This window comes from Petaurus breviceps, unplaced genomic scaffold, assembly GCF_028583685.1.
Source record: "Petaurus breviceps papuanus isolate PSGF00001 unplaced genomic scaffold, PetGlider_PUasm1.0 185, whole genome shotgun sequence".
In the NCBI taxonomy this organism is placed as follows: Eukaryota; Metazoa; Chordata; class Mammalia; order Diprotodontia; family Petauridae; genus Petaurus; species Petaurus breviceps.
The window spans coordinates 18,899,713-18,917,338 of record NW_027185797.1 but is presented as its reverse complement, the minus strand read 5'-3'; the positions used below and the strand labels follow the sequence as shown (position 1 = coordinate 18,917,338).

Below are 17,626 nucleotides of genomic sequence, written 5' to 3'. Positions count from 1 at the left end.
CCCGCCTGCATCCTGTTGCCACGGTAACAGGCCAGAGGGAGCAGGCAGCCTTGAGCGGTCCAAGGTTTTCAGTAGCCAGGCTCTGACTGTGGGCCTACAGCTCTTCCTCTGCTGACTTCATTTATGTATATCTGTATATATATGTGCGTGCAGGTGTGTTTGGCATTTATATTTAAAGATGACTTAAATTCAGTTTTTGCAGGAATAACTGCAGGGCCATTGTGTGATCTCAGAGTTGATGGAGTCGGCCTCTCATTAACAGCTGTTGCTGCTTTTTTCAGAGCTTTCCCCATCATCTGCGCTGCCTATTTTTCTCATAATCTCTATGCTAATTTTACTTAAACTGAGCCAACTGGTCTTGGCTTGCCTAGAACCAACTTAACTTATCTGAACAGTCAACGGGAAATGTCATCCCCAGGCCAGTCAGAATTACCGTGTGCATGCTTTCTCTATGAAGGAGCTGAAACTGGATGCTTTATTATTTCCTTGTGCTTTATGATCCTCAAACCTGATTGAATAATTTTCACTTTTAATGATATGCATAGGACTTGGGAACGCTCTGGAAAAGAGTTTGGTTTCCTGACAGTCCCCTCAAAGAATTCCTCATAGGATTACCCAGGAAACCACAGTTAGAGGCCATTTGGTGGAGTGTAAAGAGTATTGAACGTGGAGTCACAGGACCTGAGTTCAAATCTTGTGTGACCGAGGCAAGTCACTATGTCCTCTCTTTAAAATGAGGGGGTTAGCCGGCAATAGCTAACATTTATGTAATGTTTTAAGGTTTGAAAGCGTCTCTCTCTCTCCCTCTGGCTTCCTCTTTCCTCCCTATATAAAATCTCAGTTGATCCTCACAACAGTTTTGTGATGTAGCTGCTGTTATTGTCCCCATTTTACAGATGAGGAAACTGAGGCAGTAGAGGTAGAGAGAATTTCCTATGACCACAACAGCTAGTGAATATCAGAGGCAGGAGACTCGGGAGATTCGGGTCTCGGAATCATAGGTCGTGAGCCAGAAGGGAACTTGGAGCAATCCACTCCAAAGGCCTAATTTTATAGGTGAGGGGAATGAAAGGCTGGTGGAGTAAAGAGAATTGCTCCAGGGCATACAGATAGTTAAGTGTCAGAAATGAGATTTGCATGAAGGTCTTTTGTTTTCAGAGCCAGGGTCTTTCCACAATATCATTGCCACCTTCTGACTCAGAAGCCCTTCACTCCATCCACCATACCACAGACTGCCTCTAAGGTGCCTTCTGTGTTGCAGTGAAGCTTCTTATATTTCCATTTGCAAAAGAATTAGCTCAATAGTTAATTTTCTGATCATTTAACCCACAGTGAATGTTTTTAAGTCTGAATTTTTCTGCTTGGTTTTATCAAGTTTTCACCCTATTTGGGCTGTGTAGTATGCTTGTAGTTGGAAGGCTTCCACCAAGAATGAATACTCCCCTCCCCTAATTAGCCTGGCATAAGGAAGAAGCCACATTGGATGTTAGAAGAGAGATGCATTAGTCTCAGTTCTGCAGTAGTGTTGGCTTCATAACCAGTCTTTATCAGGTCACTTTAATTTTGTAAGCCTGGTTTGGCTTATCTGTAATCTTGCTGATGAGTTGGGAGAATTGGTCTTAAGAGCCAGGAATTCCTTCCTTTGACACATACCAGCTGGGTGTAACTTCTCAATGCCCTCCCTGGATGACTCTTTAAAAGCAGTGTTGGCTGATCTGCATTGGTGAATGCAGATCCATCTACATCCAGTCTGTACTGGATTTTCCCAGCTGAGAGTTCCCTAAATGAATGAAATCACAAGTCTTGTCAAAATCTCATTAAGTTGCTTTTTCTGCTCCATTCTCAGACCAGGAAATGAGGTCAGATTCAGTCATGTTAGACCAAAAAGGCCATCCTGGATCTTCCAAAGCAGATTCCTTTAACGTATTGCTACGTTCCAGTCCTGGGCCCTGTGAAGTCACACGCTTCCACTTGCTTGTCCTCGCATGCAGTGACTGTTCACTACAACCCTAATAAACTGTTTGAATTGAAAATGCTGCAGCATTTGTTAAAGAGCTGAAATTCTCCATGTCACCATGCTCTGCAGTTGAGTCTGTCCCAGAATTAATGGTCAGCCCTACCTGTTGGCTGGTAGGTGATGCTACTTTGAGTCACAATTAGACTCTCCTTCCTCCTTTTTAAATTCCAGGTGACCTAATTGTCTTCTAACTAATATAATAAATGCACACCACTGCTCATGTACTTTTCATTTCAGTTTCTATTTGCAAATGATTAGAACCCAAGTAAAAGTTGGCTGTAAACATAAGTTAGATAACCACAAGAGTTTCTACTCTCCAAACACTATCTAAAAGACTATTCTTTAGGTAAGATTTCATATAAGTTACAATTCTATGCTAAATCCAGTCGCCCAGCAAAAAGGAATTTTCAAAAGCACCTAAGTAATTATGATTTAAAAAATCCCTAATAATCATTAAAGATTGATTTAAAATTATATTTTGTTTGTATCAAACGAGTATTTCTAGTATTGAAGTGACATGTCAAGGCCAAAATGAGCAGACTCACACAGAAAAATATTGAAATGCTAGCATCTTCATAGTATTCCTCAGTGCAATGCAGTCAGTTAAGTAACAGAAATCTGAACTTTGATTCTCTGTCTCAAAAGCCCATGCCTGGAGACTTGAGTGAAAAACTCATGGGGGCTTCCTTCACAGTACACTTGGTATAAAGTGAAGTCTGCTAGCAACTTACAAAATGGGAAGACAATCTGGAACAGAGGGTGAAAGAAGCGGGGTAGGATAGGGTGGGAAAATTGGGGGTAGGAATTGGCAACATGGAGCAGTATTGGCAGTATGGAACTTTTGGAATAATTCAAGTCATGAGACCTGGAAAATCATGTGTCTTACAGGTTTTTTGGACACAGCGAAAATGAAAGGATTTTTTTTAAAAGAGTGTATATACTTAAATTTTTTTAAAAAAATGTGTTTCCTTAATTAAAAAAGTCTTAAGAGATATTTCTAAATGTTTGTAATGTCATAGTCTTTTTTTTTGAATGAAATTTCTATTTCCATTTTTTTTTGTTTTTACATCCCCTACATTTCCCAATGTCTCCTGGCTTCTCTCCCTCCCAGAGAGTAAATCACTTCTGATGAAGAATAAAAAAGAAGAAAAAACAGTTCAACAAAACTAACCTACATATTGAAAAAATCTGATGTTCTATGCAGGCTGCATTCATGCCCACAGTTCCCCACCTCTGCAAAGAAGCAGAGAGTAAGGCTTTCTCTGTCTCTTCCTTGGTGGCCAGTTTCATCATTAGACATTTGTAGCATTTAATTTGGGTTGTTTTCTTTTTTATTCTTTCTACTTACGTTATTATGGTCTTTGGGTATGTTGTTTTCATCATTCTGCTTTTCAGATGATTCTTCCCACACTTCTCTGTTTTCACCACGGTCATTGTTTCTCACAGCATAGCCATATTCCATTACATTCATGTGCTACAACTTTTTTTTTTTAGCCATTCCCCAACTGATGAGCATCTGGAGGCCTTCCTTTCTATAAATGACCTCCTTGGGTTATATGCCTAATAGAATAATGTTTGGAGCAAGTACTTTGGACCTTTTCTTCACCCTCATGTGATTTCATGTTGCGTTCCACAATGAATGAATGAATATACTTCCTATATGACAAACATTCTACTAAGTGCCCTGGACGTGAACACAAAAAGCAGGAGAGTCCCTGCCCTTACAGAATGTACATTCATACACAGGGACTTGTCGGCCGGGGGGAGTGTGTTTTGGTCTGGGAAGCCCCAGGGATGGTGAGGGGACTCAGAGTATCTGAATGGCACATCCTTTCTAGGAATGACAGTGTTGAGTTGATCATTATTCTCAGAGTCAGAGGTGGAAAGTGGGGTGGGGAAGAGGGTGCTGTGAGGATGTCCGGGGTGGGGGAGCAGCAGTAGCAGGGTGGGGCTGGGGCAAGCCTTGGCAGGATGAGCTCAGAAGAGCTGGGGGGAGGAGCTTAGAATGTTGGACCAAACCTGAGCTGATCCTCTTCTTCCAAGGGCCTAGGATGTCAGCGTCTCTAGCTTACTGTGGCCTCTCAGTGTTTCTGGGGTGGGACTAGGTTTTCTGCTTCTTATCTGGTATAACTCAAATCTTCTAGCATTAGAATGTCACGTTAATAAATCTTCCTTTTTTTCCCCAGGGAATACACTGGCGGAATAGCATCACGACCAAGACCAGGTAATTTAACATTTATATCCAATGCTATATACACATACATATATGAAATTTGTTAAAGCCTCTTTCAAGTACATTGCCAGCTGTGTTACAGTTTGATGTCTTTCCTCCTTTTATTTCTTCAGCTTTGCTGCCTCTTGACCTGCTTCTGAAAGTGCCATCACTCATGTTCAGGGCCCACGTTAAGAAAATAGAGGCCTCGTTAGTGACAGGGTGGCAGTCCCATAGCCTCCCAGCTGTGATTCTTCGCAATCTCAAAGATCATGGTAGTACTTATTAGATCATTTTGATGTCGAACAAACAATAGGAGAACGCAGAATGATAGTTGGGCCAGAAGTATCTGAATGATCCTTGAGATGTCCTTTGAATAAGAGCCGCAGGAAGCCCCCATTATGTCTGTCCACCCTTATGAGTGCAGTGATTCAGTGGATTCAAGTGCTTTCTGGGTTCACTTATTTGATGGGAAGATTACAGGCTATTTCTCCGTAATTTGCATTTCTGTCTTGGGGCATTTAAGGGGGAGGGAATGTTAACCAGCTGAACTATTGACACTTTAAAGGACACCTGCTAACCATGTGTTAGTTACATGCATGGATTTGACAAAGCTCACGTAATACAGCCATTAAGAAAACTCGCTTTTCCCACCTCTTATTGCTATTCTGATTGATATTGCTGGCCCCTTTAGATTTGAATGAAGCACACTGTATCCTCAATAATTCAGGAATTTTAAGGTTCTCACTGATGTTTACATAGGGTCCTTTATGCTCATTAGCATAATTTGGGGATGAGAATGTTTCCTTCTGTTTATAAGTGCTACAAAATAATGTAAAAAAAATTCCTAAAATAAAAATAAAGGCTTTAGTGGGACCACAGAACCTATGATTCTACCTTTAAAGTTTGAATCTAGGACCTAAAGTCTGAATTCCATTATTTTGGTGAATGGGCATGGTACTTTATATTAACAAATAATTTATACATATAAATATATTTAGATATAATGGCTTATATCTAAATAGATAAACAAATCTACTGAAATAAATATATGTGTACACATGTAAATTTATATAGTGTTTTATATAAAATATCTAAACATATAAATTTTTCTATATTTCTATATGAATACATTTATACACGATGTTTTATATACAAATATAGAAACCTGTTCATATGTACATAGATATATTTCCCCACGTTTGTCCTTTTTCTTCCCATTGGTGGAGTGAAAACAAAATAAACTTACATGATTTCATGTACAAAGCTACAAATGTGAGTATAGACCATGATGTCCGGCATGGGTTGGGGAGCAATTAATTTTATTTGGGGCTCTCTTAACCATTAGCTGTAGCTCAGTAGGACAGTTGGATTATGTGCTGTATTGACCACTATGTGGTTTGAGTGTTTTAAGATAAAGATCTAGGCCTAACTCCATCACCAAGGTTTGTCTGATGAGATGAAATTCAGTTAGTCATTTGGCAAGCATTAAGCACCATCTGTGTGCAAGCATTAAGAACCTTCTGTGTGCCTTGGCTGTGGCTATCAATGTTGGGGTAAGCCATGTGGGTAGGCTGTTGTGCTCCAACACAAAGACTAAATGAAATAGTCCCTCCCTTCACTTACAAAGTATCAGAGGAGACCACTTGTACAAACCTAGGCATATTGTATACAGAATGAAATAATGCAAGTTAATTGAGTGATAGAAAGGAGGAAAGTATGAGTGACTGCGAGGTGGGAGCAGTAGGTGGGTGTTGGGAAAGTCTTCATCTAGGATGTGGCCTTTTGGCTGCACTTTGAAGGAAGCTAGGAATTCTGAGAGGCAAAGGAAGGAAGGAAATGCCTTCTAGGCATGGGGCACAGACAGTGCAAAGGCCCAGAGATGGGAGATGCAGTATCATAGGCTGATTCACTAGAATGCAGCCTGTGTGAAGAGGGGCAGTGTGCATGGTAGGGCTGGAAGGACAGGCAGAGCCAGCTTAGAAAGGGAGCAGAGGGGTTTCCATTTGATGCGAGAGGTATTAAAGAGACAGGGCAGTTTATCGAGCAGACAGTGACATGCTCAGACCTTTTTTTTCCCCACTTAATAGCATTTTATTTTTTTCCAATTAGATATAAAGATAGTTTTCAATACCCACTTCTATAAGAGTTGAATTCCAAATTTTTTCTCCCTCCCCTCCCCTCTCCCCAAGGCAGCGAGCAACCTGAGACAGGATACACGTGTACAGTCATGTTAAATACATTTCCACATTAGGTTGTGAGAGAAGAATCAGAACAAAAGGGGGAAAGCACTGGAAAGATAAAACAAAAAAGCAGTGAAAATAGTTTGCTTCGTTCTGCATTCAGGCTCCATAGCTCTTTCTCTGGATGTGGATGGCATTTTCCATCACGAGTCTTTTGGAATTCAGACCTTTGCTTTAGTAAAACTGCTTTGCATCTATGTAGGGGATGCATTGGAGAGCAGAGAGAGGCCAGGAGACCAATTAGGAAGTGACTGAGATATTTCTATACATTTCTACAGCACTTACTGTGTTCCAGCCACTGACTGGGCTGAGCACTTTACAATTGCAATCCTATTTGATTCTCACAATGGCCCTCCAAAGCAGGGCTGTTATTGTGCCCATTTCACAGAAGAGGAAACTGAGGCAAACCGAGGTGAAGTCACTTGCCCAGGATCGTAGAACTAGTAAGTGTCTGAAGCTGAATTTGAACTCAGGTGTTCCTGACTCCACTGAGGCACCTGGACGCCTAAGGCAAGAGGCCATGCCGATGTGAACTAGGGTGCTGGCCATATGGGAAGGGAGAAAGGTGCTGATGCTGGGAAGGTCATGAAGGTAGACGCCTTGATGCTTGGTAACTGATTGGCAACGTGGCCCAAATGGGAGGGAGGAGAAGAGGATCCTGAGGCTGGAACCGGGGTGGCAGCAGATGGTGACTGATTATTGGCTGGGATTTGATAGCCAACGGAGAAGAATAACTTAGAAATTTATTATGCGCACACAGACACATAAGCAGTCAATAATTCTGTGTCCAACTGATGTACAACAGAATCATCAGATTGTTTTCCTGAGACACATGCTGTTAGTCAAAGAGGAGACGATATTCTTATTTTAATGAAATAAGAACATATCTTCTCTTGAGTCTTTGATCAATTCGTTTACATTCTAGAATCATCCTCATTTAATCTACTATCATCCTTAAAGGCCCAGATCTTTATACCATATAATCCTTAATGCTGAAATGAGATAATATTTGTAAAGGGATTGGCACAGTGTGGGAATACAGTAGGCACTTAATTTATGTCGCTTCTGATTTTCTTTAAAAAGAATTTCTTTTTTTTTTAAGTTAGATGTAGAATATTTTGGACCTTTCTTTATATCTCCAGTGCTAAGCATAGTCTTCAACACATAGTAGGTGCTTAATAAATATACATTTGCTTCCTTTAATACTTTAAAAGTTGGTGGTGAACAGCAATGTGTATTGATGTAAGCACTTTTTATTCTTAATGTCCTGATTCTAATGTGACTCTGTGGTGGACATATTTACATCTTTGATTATCTACCATTAAGACAGATAAAAATGATGCATTTTTAGTTTCCCTTCCTGCCTGTCAGCCCACAGGATCCCAGTGTCTCTCTCTACATAGGCTTTCTCACTCTATCTAATTCTAACTAACTAATATTCATAACTAGTATTATTCCCTATTTGTAACTAGTCTGGACATCTAGGTAATGTAATGGAAAGAGCACCATACCTGGACTGAGGACCAGAGTTCAAGTCCAGCCTCAGACACAGACTAGCTGTGTGACCCTGGACAAGTCACTTAACCCCATTTGCCTCAATTTCGTCATCTGTAAGATGAGCTAGAGAAAGAAATGGCAAATCACTCCAGAATCTCTGCCAAGAAAACCCCAAATGGAGTCACAGAGAGGCAGACATCACTGAAAATGACTCAACAATAATAAATGTAACTGGTTTAAAAGAACCTAGCTATCTGTGCTTGATAAAGAATCAATCTAACATGCTAATACATGAAATGCAGCATTTGGTGATCCCATGTTTTGCCCATTTAAGAAGGCTAGTTTCCTGGAGTTCCAAAATGAAACTGTTAGACGTGGTCTCCCCTATGGGATACTAGGGCATACTCAAAGGAGTAGAGCAGGAAGGGATGTTAGGGGACCATTTGACGAATGACACACTGACAGTCCTGGATGTGGAAGGGTCTTGAACGAGGAGGCAGCTGGGCTGTATTTGAACTCAGGTCTCTTCACTCCAAATCCAGAGTATTTTGCAGTTGATCCCATCCCATGGCCCACCATAGCATAATGTAAATAGCCATGGACTTGGAATTGGCAGAGACCTTGGTTGATTCAAGGCCTTTCTGGGACACTTGCTGGCCTTGGAACTACGAGCAAGTCATAACCTCTTCAGATGGCATCTGGTTTGTCAGGGGGGGATCATTGACAGCAAAGGGTTGTCTTGAATGGAGGGAGTATTGGACCTGGACTCCCGATGCCCTGGCTTAGAATCTTGCCTTTGGCACTCTCTGGTCATATGACTAGTCAACTTTGGGCCTCAGCTTGTTCATCTGTAAAATGGGGCAGAGGGGGTCATACTTGCAGCACCTACCTCACAGTGTTATGACACCAAAATGAGATAATGTTGATACAAAGCTTTGCAAACCTTGAAGCACATTCTAAAGGTCAGCTGTTGTTATTAGACCAGTATGACAGCATTCGGTACTAAATAACTTCAGATTTGACTTAAACTTTTCCACCACAATTTTTCCATAGAGATTTATCAAAAAACTGATGTAAAAGAGAGAACAAATTTAATAAATGTCCTCTTGACTTGATGCTAAATTGTCATCATCATCATCATCATTATTATTAATTTACATAAAAACTTTTAGAACCTTAAAGCACTATGTAAATGTCAGCTATTAATATAATGCAAGTATTATGGTGTTCAGTGCCCAGCATCCCAGTGCAAATGCAGTTTGAATTCTCCCTCAGCAGATTATTCCATAGAGACCTATTGAAAAGCCAAGGTAGAAGAGAGGATAGAGTTTATTGAATGTCCTTTTGGCTCCCCGCCTAAGTTCTTTTAAGCCAACTCATTTGCTTGGTTGATTTATTTTGCACATATATACATCTTATTAATTTTAAAGCAGTCTTGGGTAAATTCATTAGTCATTACTGAATTGATAATTAATTTATATACTATAATTCAGAAACTTTGAAGCCTTGAATTCCTGAATGGTTAATTAAAGTTTTGTGAATTTTTTTTTTGCCAAGAAAAAAAATTGATTTCCTTAATGTTGTGAAAGAAAAAAACTTAAGAGGTTTTAACAATCCTTAGCAAATCTTTACTTGACCTGTAAAACCACACTTGTCAAACGATAGTTGTTTATTGTATGCTTATGGTGTGCAGGGCACTGTGAAGGAAGCAGAAATAGGGAGGCAGTGTGGTACAATGGAGAGTGCACCATCTCTGGATCTGGGAAAGACTGGGTTAAAATATCCCTGATGCTTAATGTGACCTTCCTCAAGTCACTTACCTTTCCTGGGCTAAAGTTTCCTCATCTGTAAAGTGAAAGTCTGGACTGCTTAACTTCTGAGGTCCCTCCCAGACATGAATATGTGTGTGTGTGTGTGTGTGTGTGTGTGAACACACCAAGTGTTAAATAATGATGCTACGTTAATAAAAAGGAACAGTAAGAAAGTTGTCACAAACCCCTGGTGGGATTTGTTATTCGACTGGCGGTAAGTGTTCTGTCAGAGGTAAAACGCATCAGCATTTATTTGGCCTCTGGTGCTTTAGTATTTCTTTTAAAAAGCCCACCTTTCACATTGATTGACCTGCGATCTGGGACTGGGGAGAGAGCTTGGTTAATTTCACTGAGATTGACAATATTTTTTAGGCAAGTCACCAGACTGGCAGAGCGGATTCTGGTAAAACAGAAATAGTGCTCTCTGATTTCTCAGCTGTTAATGATGATATTTTCTTATTAGATGCTGCAGAACCTATTTTTAGATTTGTCTTTTGTTCATAAAGGTCAGACCCAAATAAAGCAGTTGAAGCATGAGCTGAATGAATACCCCTGCCTGTACAGCTCATACTTCCATTACCCCAATTTACCTCCTCCTCGGAGGCTTCAAAAATCTTCCTTCAAGTTGGGTATTGAAGCCTTGGTATTGGTTTTCTTTACCAATTAGTTTCTTTTAAAAACCAATTGGTTTTTCACCAATACCAAGCCAAAGTTTCTGGCTTACATTTCATTAGAATGCGTTAGTATGCATCGTTCACATTTTTAGAGTGTGGAAATCGCTGTGGTATCATGGTATCCATCAGGGTATCTAGCTTAAGACTCCTAACTGAAGTACCCCAGAACTTAAAGGTTGTACCCCACAATTTACCATCTAAGTGTCTGTACTGGTCCTTGACTTGCTGTTATTTCACGGGCATTAGTTTTATCTTGCTGGTTAGGGCACCCTATCTGAGAATGTGGAACATAGAGTAGGTACTTCATAAATGTTTGCTGGATTGAATCGAATAGCTGGCCCTTGAGAAAAATTTGTCAGCTAAGATCATAAACTCACAGACCTTAGAGATTTAAGCCCCTTAATTTTCTAGCTGAGAACACTGCAGTCCACACCCAGGTGAATTGCCCAAGATCACCCCAGGAAGAAACAGCAAAGTCTGTATTTGAACACAGAGCTTCAGACTCTAAATCCCATGCACTTCTTTCACACTGTGATCTTTTAAGGTAGAGTCGATGAAACTCTTCTTCCTCCCTTCTGCAGTGAGAACTGTGCATGGCACAATCAATCCCCAGGAGTCTAAATCATAAAGCATTTCTGTTGGGTGTTGGCTTCTCCATGGTCTGGTACTTGGAAGACCCAGAAACTCTTTGAAGCCTCCAAGGCCATTCATGGTGTTAGGAGGACTTACCCAAGTGATTCATAATCATCTTACTTTGGTAATTGAATCATTCATTCTAATTGCTCCCTCTAATTGCTTTAAGTTAAATAGGGCCTGCCTGTGATTAGGACATGCTGATGAAATTACCAAGGTTCATGCTGGCTTCAGTTTGAGCACTTTGTGAACTCACTTCTCACACTGGTTGAACCTTTTCCTTGTCAGGTATACAATGACTGTGCCCATCAAATTATGGGCTCCAAAGTTTTTTTTTCAAATTCTGCCTTAAAATTAAATTTTTATATTAGCAAGCATTTAATAAGCACCTGCTGTATTCAAGGCCCTGTGCCATGGGCTTAGGATACAAGACCAAAACACCCCCTGCCCTCAAGATGCTGTCATTCTTCTTTCTAACTTTTGGAGTTTTCATTTTTTCAGGAATTATCTTGCCAAACTTATTTAAATAAGGCCATTCAGTAGCATCCCTGTTTCCTTTTTGCATGGGGAAGGATACAGCATGGACTGTGAGAAATAATCCTGAACCTTTAAGGGGAGTGATTCCATTCTAATATTAAAAATAACAAGATTCTGCCGTGTGATCCTGGGAAAGTAATTTAACCCCAACTGCCCTTCCTCCCCCTCCAAAAAGCAAAAAACAAAACAAAACAAAAATAAACACCCCACAAGATTCAAGTGCAAATTGAGTAAGTGCCTCAATGCCTGTGGCCACTGGGCATTGCCCATCTCCTAATGAGGCAGTTTGGAAGAAAGCCGATCTCTTTCTCATATTATGAGAGTGAAGGTCAGTTGGGTTGACTCTTTGATCTGTTCTGTATCTTTGCTATATCTTTGATCTGACTGTATTGACAAGGACAAGGATGCCCTGTTGTCACTGGGATGAGTCCCCAGAGCAAGAAGAATCCCAGGAAATCCATCCTGAGTCTCTAGTTCTTTTTCCTCTTAAAAAGCCAAGTGAACCCGAAAAAGGTCATTTTCCAGAACTCATTCTCCTAGCACCCAAAGTATGAATTAAAGTCACTATTCAAGTGATAGATGAATCTAGGTTAGCTTCTTGGAAAAGGACATTGGTCAAGACACTTTTTTAAGCCTCAGTTTCCTTATCTGGAAAATGAAGGGATCAGACTAAATGGTCTAATCACTAATCTAAAAGTCAGCATTCAGTTTGAAAATAATAATTACTAGCATTTTTATGGCAGTTTAATGTTTGGAAAGCACTTTACAAAATTTTTTTCATCACAACAACCCTGGAAGATAGGGGCTGTCGTTATTCCTATTTTATAGATGAAAAAGCTGGGCAGACAAAAATTAAGTGACTCTTCCAGGGCTACACAGCTTATCAGTGTCTGAGGCTGGATTTGAACTCAGGTTTTCCTAATGCTAGACCTATTATTTTCTTCATCTGTAAAAGAAGATGGTGAGATGAGATGGTCTCAGAGGCCCCTTTCAGCTGTAGTTCTGTGGCCCTATATTTTTAACTTCCCCTCTGGTTTAAGTGCGTTTTTCTCATCATACAAGAAGAAGCGTCACCTGTGGAAGATTTCTAGAAAGGTGATTGTCATAGGGTAGAAAAGACTGTTTGCTTCCATAAGGAGCCCTCTGGATTCATCCCTTCCCAACTGGACTGCAAAATTCCTGGTTCTTAGGAGATGGGGTTTAGTAGCATGGTGGGCTGACCTGTCTTCCTTTTGTGGAATGCATTTGGACAACTGTACAGACAAGTGGCAAGTTATTTAACCTTGTTTGCCTTGGTTTCCTCATTTGTAAAATGAGCTGGAGAAGGAAATGGCAAACCACTCCATTATCTTTGCCAAGAAAACCCCAAGTGGGGTCATGAAGAGTCAGACACAATTGAAACAACACAACAAAAACATCAACAGACAAGTGGCACACAACCCCTTGTTCTAATTATTATCTAAATTGATGGCTTCAGTTCATACAGCAGGACTTTCAGTTGCAAAAGACCAGCCATGTGGAGCAATCAGTTCCAAAAGTATCAATGACTGGCAAGTAATTTAGCACTGGTGCTAAGATCTCTAAGCTGTTGGAGTCGCCATGCAAGATATTTTAATATGTCGTGAAACAAGAAAGCAAAACGACTATGATGAAAGTGTAAACGCAGCAAATTGCTCAAGTAATAATGCTGTATTGCTGCTTGCTTTCCAGATAATTGGATTATGTGTTTTCTGCAAGTTTGTAATCAGTTTAATCACTTAAAACTAGGAGTGGAATAACATGTTCCAGGATAATGATTTTTCTCCCCCCAAAGAAAATTCAACTTTATGTTTTCCAAAAGAAAAGCTAGTTGGCAAGTGCAATTTACTTGGTGTTTTAAGAAATTAAGTTGATACTAGACCCTCTATGGTTTCATTATTGTTTAAAAAGAAAATCAGGCTCTGAATTTTTTATTCAGAATGTAAGTGAAGAATCCACAGTTTTACAATTTTTTTTCTTAGTTTGGAGACTTCTTAGCACAGTGCTTGGCACATAGTAAGTACTTACTTGGTATTTATTTGATTTATTCATTGATTGACTGATTGACTTTTAAGTGAAGACCAAACATATCAGACAGTTTTTGTAGTGAGAAGGAGAAGATTGCAAATCGCCAATTTGCCATACTTGGTCAACCCAGAGCTTGAATTACAATCTCTCACCTACTTGAGTGTCTGTTCTAGCCTTTTAGGAAGAAATTATTTTAACAAAAATATGTTTACAATCAGATGCTCAATGTAAATGTTTGTTGTAATCCTTGCAAACTGCTAAGAAAGCCTAATGTTTTTGAAATTCTTGAAGATTTATTGAGGGAGAGATGCTTAAAATCTTGATAAAGGAAGATTGCCTAGTTTATCCTATCCTCAGCATTCAGCAATTGGTTTAGTTCCTTTAAATAGTAAAGAATGAAAATAAAGTGAAAACCATATGGATTATTTATTTTCATTTATTTTTTGTTTTTAAAGAAAAATCAGTTCAGTTGAAAGGACCACCTTTCTCCCCACCTTGGGGATGTTGGGGGGGAAAATGGTATTACAACTGGAGTAGGGAATGGGGCAGCTAGGTGCCGCCATAGTACACAGAGTGCCAGGCCTGGAGTCAGGAAGACTCCTCTTCTTGAGTTCATATCTAGCCTCAGATACTTACTACCTGTGTGACCTTGGGCAAGTCATTTACTTATCCCTCTTTGCCTTAGTTTCTTCATCTATAAAATGAGCTGTAGAAGGATGGCAAAACACTCCAGTATCTTTGCCAAGAAAACCCCATGTGGGGTCTCAAATGAAATGACAGAGCATCAGTAACAAAAGGGCATGTGGTAGGGATAAGAATCTTCATGTCAAGCTCCTTTCCTGAATCAGTCCATGAACAGTTATTAAGCAGCAGACACTTTATTGGATGCTGAGAGTGTAACGACAAAATGGAATGTTCCTCAAGGCTGCAATCCCATGTTTGATCACAGCTCCCTCTTCCCCTCTTCCTACCTCCAGTCCCAACCCCCTTGCACCCCTGTTGGCAGATCCTTTCTGAATCACCCTGGCAGTGTGGCTCTGGGGATGAGACTTCAGGATCATAGATTTAGACATGGACAGAACTTTAGGGGCGATCTAGTCCAGCCTTCCCCCCATTTTACAGATGAGAAACTCAAGACACCAAGTGTTTTACCTGGCACCTGTAAAGCCAAAGGATCAGGAAAGTAGCTTGCTGTCAAAGAATGGTTTCTTTCTTACAGTAAATCCCTAAATTCCCATTAAAAATCAAGTCCAAAAATTGAGGTCTCTAGATTAGCTCTCTCTGCTTATATTTAGGGCAACTGATAAGATACGTATTTGTGGTTGGCTGGCATCTCATTTTCTAACATGTATCATGATTTCTCTCCTGATACATTTTCAGAGTTAAATAGTCACTGGGAAGACCCAGGTGCTTATCTATGTAGGCACCTCAAACTGTGCAAGAATATAAAACCAACATTCTAACAATGTTGTCTCATATTCAAGCTTCAGAAAGTACACAGGGAGTGTTCCTGTTGTAATATCCATGTTGCCACACTGTGCTTGGCTGCTCTGGTTTGGGGGATGAGTCTGGGTAAAAAGAGACATCTTAAAAATTATGTTCAATAAGCAGGTTATGTGGAATCTTAGGCAGTGATGCTGCTGGTGGAAAACAGTGGCTGCTTTAGGCTTGGGAGATAAGTCCACTCTTTCAAATTTCAGTATATTCCCCATCCTAACCTTCCCCCACCACAAGGCAGTGTTCTAAATCACAGTCAAAGAGGTGATGCTGAAACAGGAGGGTGACACTCAAGACTCTGGAACTCTGGAATGCTCCTGGAAGTTATTTAAAGTGGGAAGTTGCATGGGCTCTTACTATTGGGTATTTTACATTGAGATTTTATGACTGAACCCATGAAAAATGTTTAAAAACATTTAATGATGCTACTTCAATATCTCCTTATATCCATTTACAGAGATGAGGGGTCATTAGCTATGGAACATTGCATATGCTGTCTGATTTTTTGTTGCAGTGGTATTGATTATTTTTGCTAATATGCTTTTTCTTTTTCCTCTTTTAAAACAAATTCTCTTATGGAATGACTCTCTAGAAGGGGAAGAACACAGGGGAAAATTCAGGCAACCAGTGTAATAACAGAATATATCAGCAGAATTTATTTAACAAATAAAAAGGGAGACCAAAGTATACCATTTGGATTGCAGATAATATTTTATTTTTACTTTTATATATTGAAAACAGATTTTATAATGTTCGTGGTGAGACTTTTTCAGCTTTTTAAAAACTCAGAAAAATTTGTTTACATGCTTTTAATGTAACTTTTCAAGTGAAGAGATACAAGCTCTTTTGGAAAACACTTCCATCAGAAGCTAGTAAGCATTAAATAATTGAATTAAACACTGTTAGAATCTTAATAAGAGAATGATTATTTCAGCTTCAGCCATCTAAGGTCTTGCCCAGAAAACCAAGAAATGAGGGTTTCAGGGAGGGTGTAAGGAAGTCAGCATTTATTAGGGGCCTACTACCCGTGTTTCCCCGATAATAAGACCTATCCCAAAAATAAGCCCTCCCCTTACTGTGTAAGATTCCTCTAAAATAAGCCCTCCCCCGAAAATAAGCCCTATTGAGATTGCTACTGTAGTGAAGATGATCCCCTGCGCTACATGCTACATTACGGTACCCTCTGTATGCACCGTCCCCCCTCACCCCCCGTGAAACGCATGCCGCGCTCCGAGCTGCATCCAGTCAGAGCTGCAGCAGTGAGCGCGTCATCCTGTTCTTCCCCAGTGATTTGCTTATTGAATAAAGGTACATTTTTTTGTTCACATTTACCTGTTTATTAAAATTGCTGTCAATGTTCATTAAAATAAGCCCTCCCCTGAAAATAAGCCCTTTGGTGTTTTTCTGTCCAAAAAAAATAATAAGACAGTGTCTTATTATCGGGGAAACATGGTATGTACCTGGGCATTGTGCTAAATATTGGGTAAGGAAAGAAAGGTGTTCTGTTACTCAATTCATTTCCACAAACATATTAAATATGAACCATGTGCAGGGCATTGATAGGATTACAGAGGTGACCATAAGATGAAACAAAGCTTGCCCTCAAAAGACATGGACACAAATATCTATCATGCAAGTCAGAACAGTATTGAGCACATAATCGAGATCAGAGAAGGGACTGAGCGATTTTGGGAGGAAGGGATCACTCTCAGCAGTCATGGTGGGATAGAGTGGGGGGGAGGATGCATGTGCTCTATGGTCTCACTCTTTGACCTTCATAAATGAGGAAAGATAGAGGCAAAGAAGAGAGTGTTGGAGAGGCCAGAGCAATGGAAAAGGGGCATTCGCGGCTACAAGGTTGATGGGGCCTGGGAGGAGTGGAAGGAGAATTGAGGTGATCATCAAAAGCAGTGTGCTGGCATTTTAATACCAATGGTCTGACTCTAACCGGAGGATTTGAAGTGAGTTAAAGAGAAGTTTCTACCTGATCCTGGGGAGAAAGCCAAGGTGAAAAAAATTATCTGTAACAGTAAAGATATAGAAGACTGTTTTTAATTGTACTTAGGTGTACATTTCTTTAAAAGTGATCTATAACGTTTTCCCTTGTCCTATTTAGTGTTGCTGTTTAATTGTTTTTATAAAGAGTTATATTTTTAATTTTTTGAAGGGTCATGAGTAGAAAATTATGCCAGCCTCAAAGTGGATAGGGCACTGGACGTGGAGTCAGGAGGACCTGGGCTCAGATCCTGCCTGAGACAATTGCTAGCTGTGTGACCTTTGTCAAGTTGTTCAGTCTCTCCAGGACCTTCGTCTTAAAAATAAGAGGGTTGGACACAATGGCCTTCTGAGGTCCCTTCTAGTACTAACTCATTGTAGGATATGTACTGAAAGCTTGGCTATTCTTAGAACATGGGTGATGGTAGCAAATACTAATTATGGGCAAAAATACCCAAGAGGAA

General features: G+C 40.1%; 1 protein-coding gene across 9 annotated transcripts in view; it reads left to right on the top strand.

Moving 5' to 3' along the window:
- The window catches only part of NEK10 (NIMA related kinase 10), a 211,086-nt gene that overhangs the window by 160,750 nt on the left and 32,710 nt on the right, over positions 1-17,626 (top strand). For 4 of the 9 annotated variants that reach the window (XM_069088527.1, XM_069088524.1, XM_069088521.1 and 1 more), the window contains one exon: positions 4,204-4,241. In XM_069088527.1, the coding sequence (XP_068944628.1) occupies positions 4,204-4,241 (38 nt within the window). Of the gene's footprint in view, positions 1-4,203; positions 4,242-4,363; positions 4,505-6,704; positions 6,720-12,353; positions 12,367-15,429; positions 15,432-17,626 lie in introns of all 9 variants that reach the window. The other 5 variants (XM_069088523.1, XM_069088520.1, XM_069088526.1 and 2 more) reach the window with 3 other exon arrangements.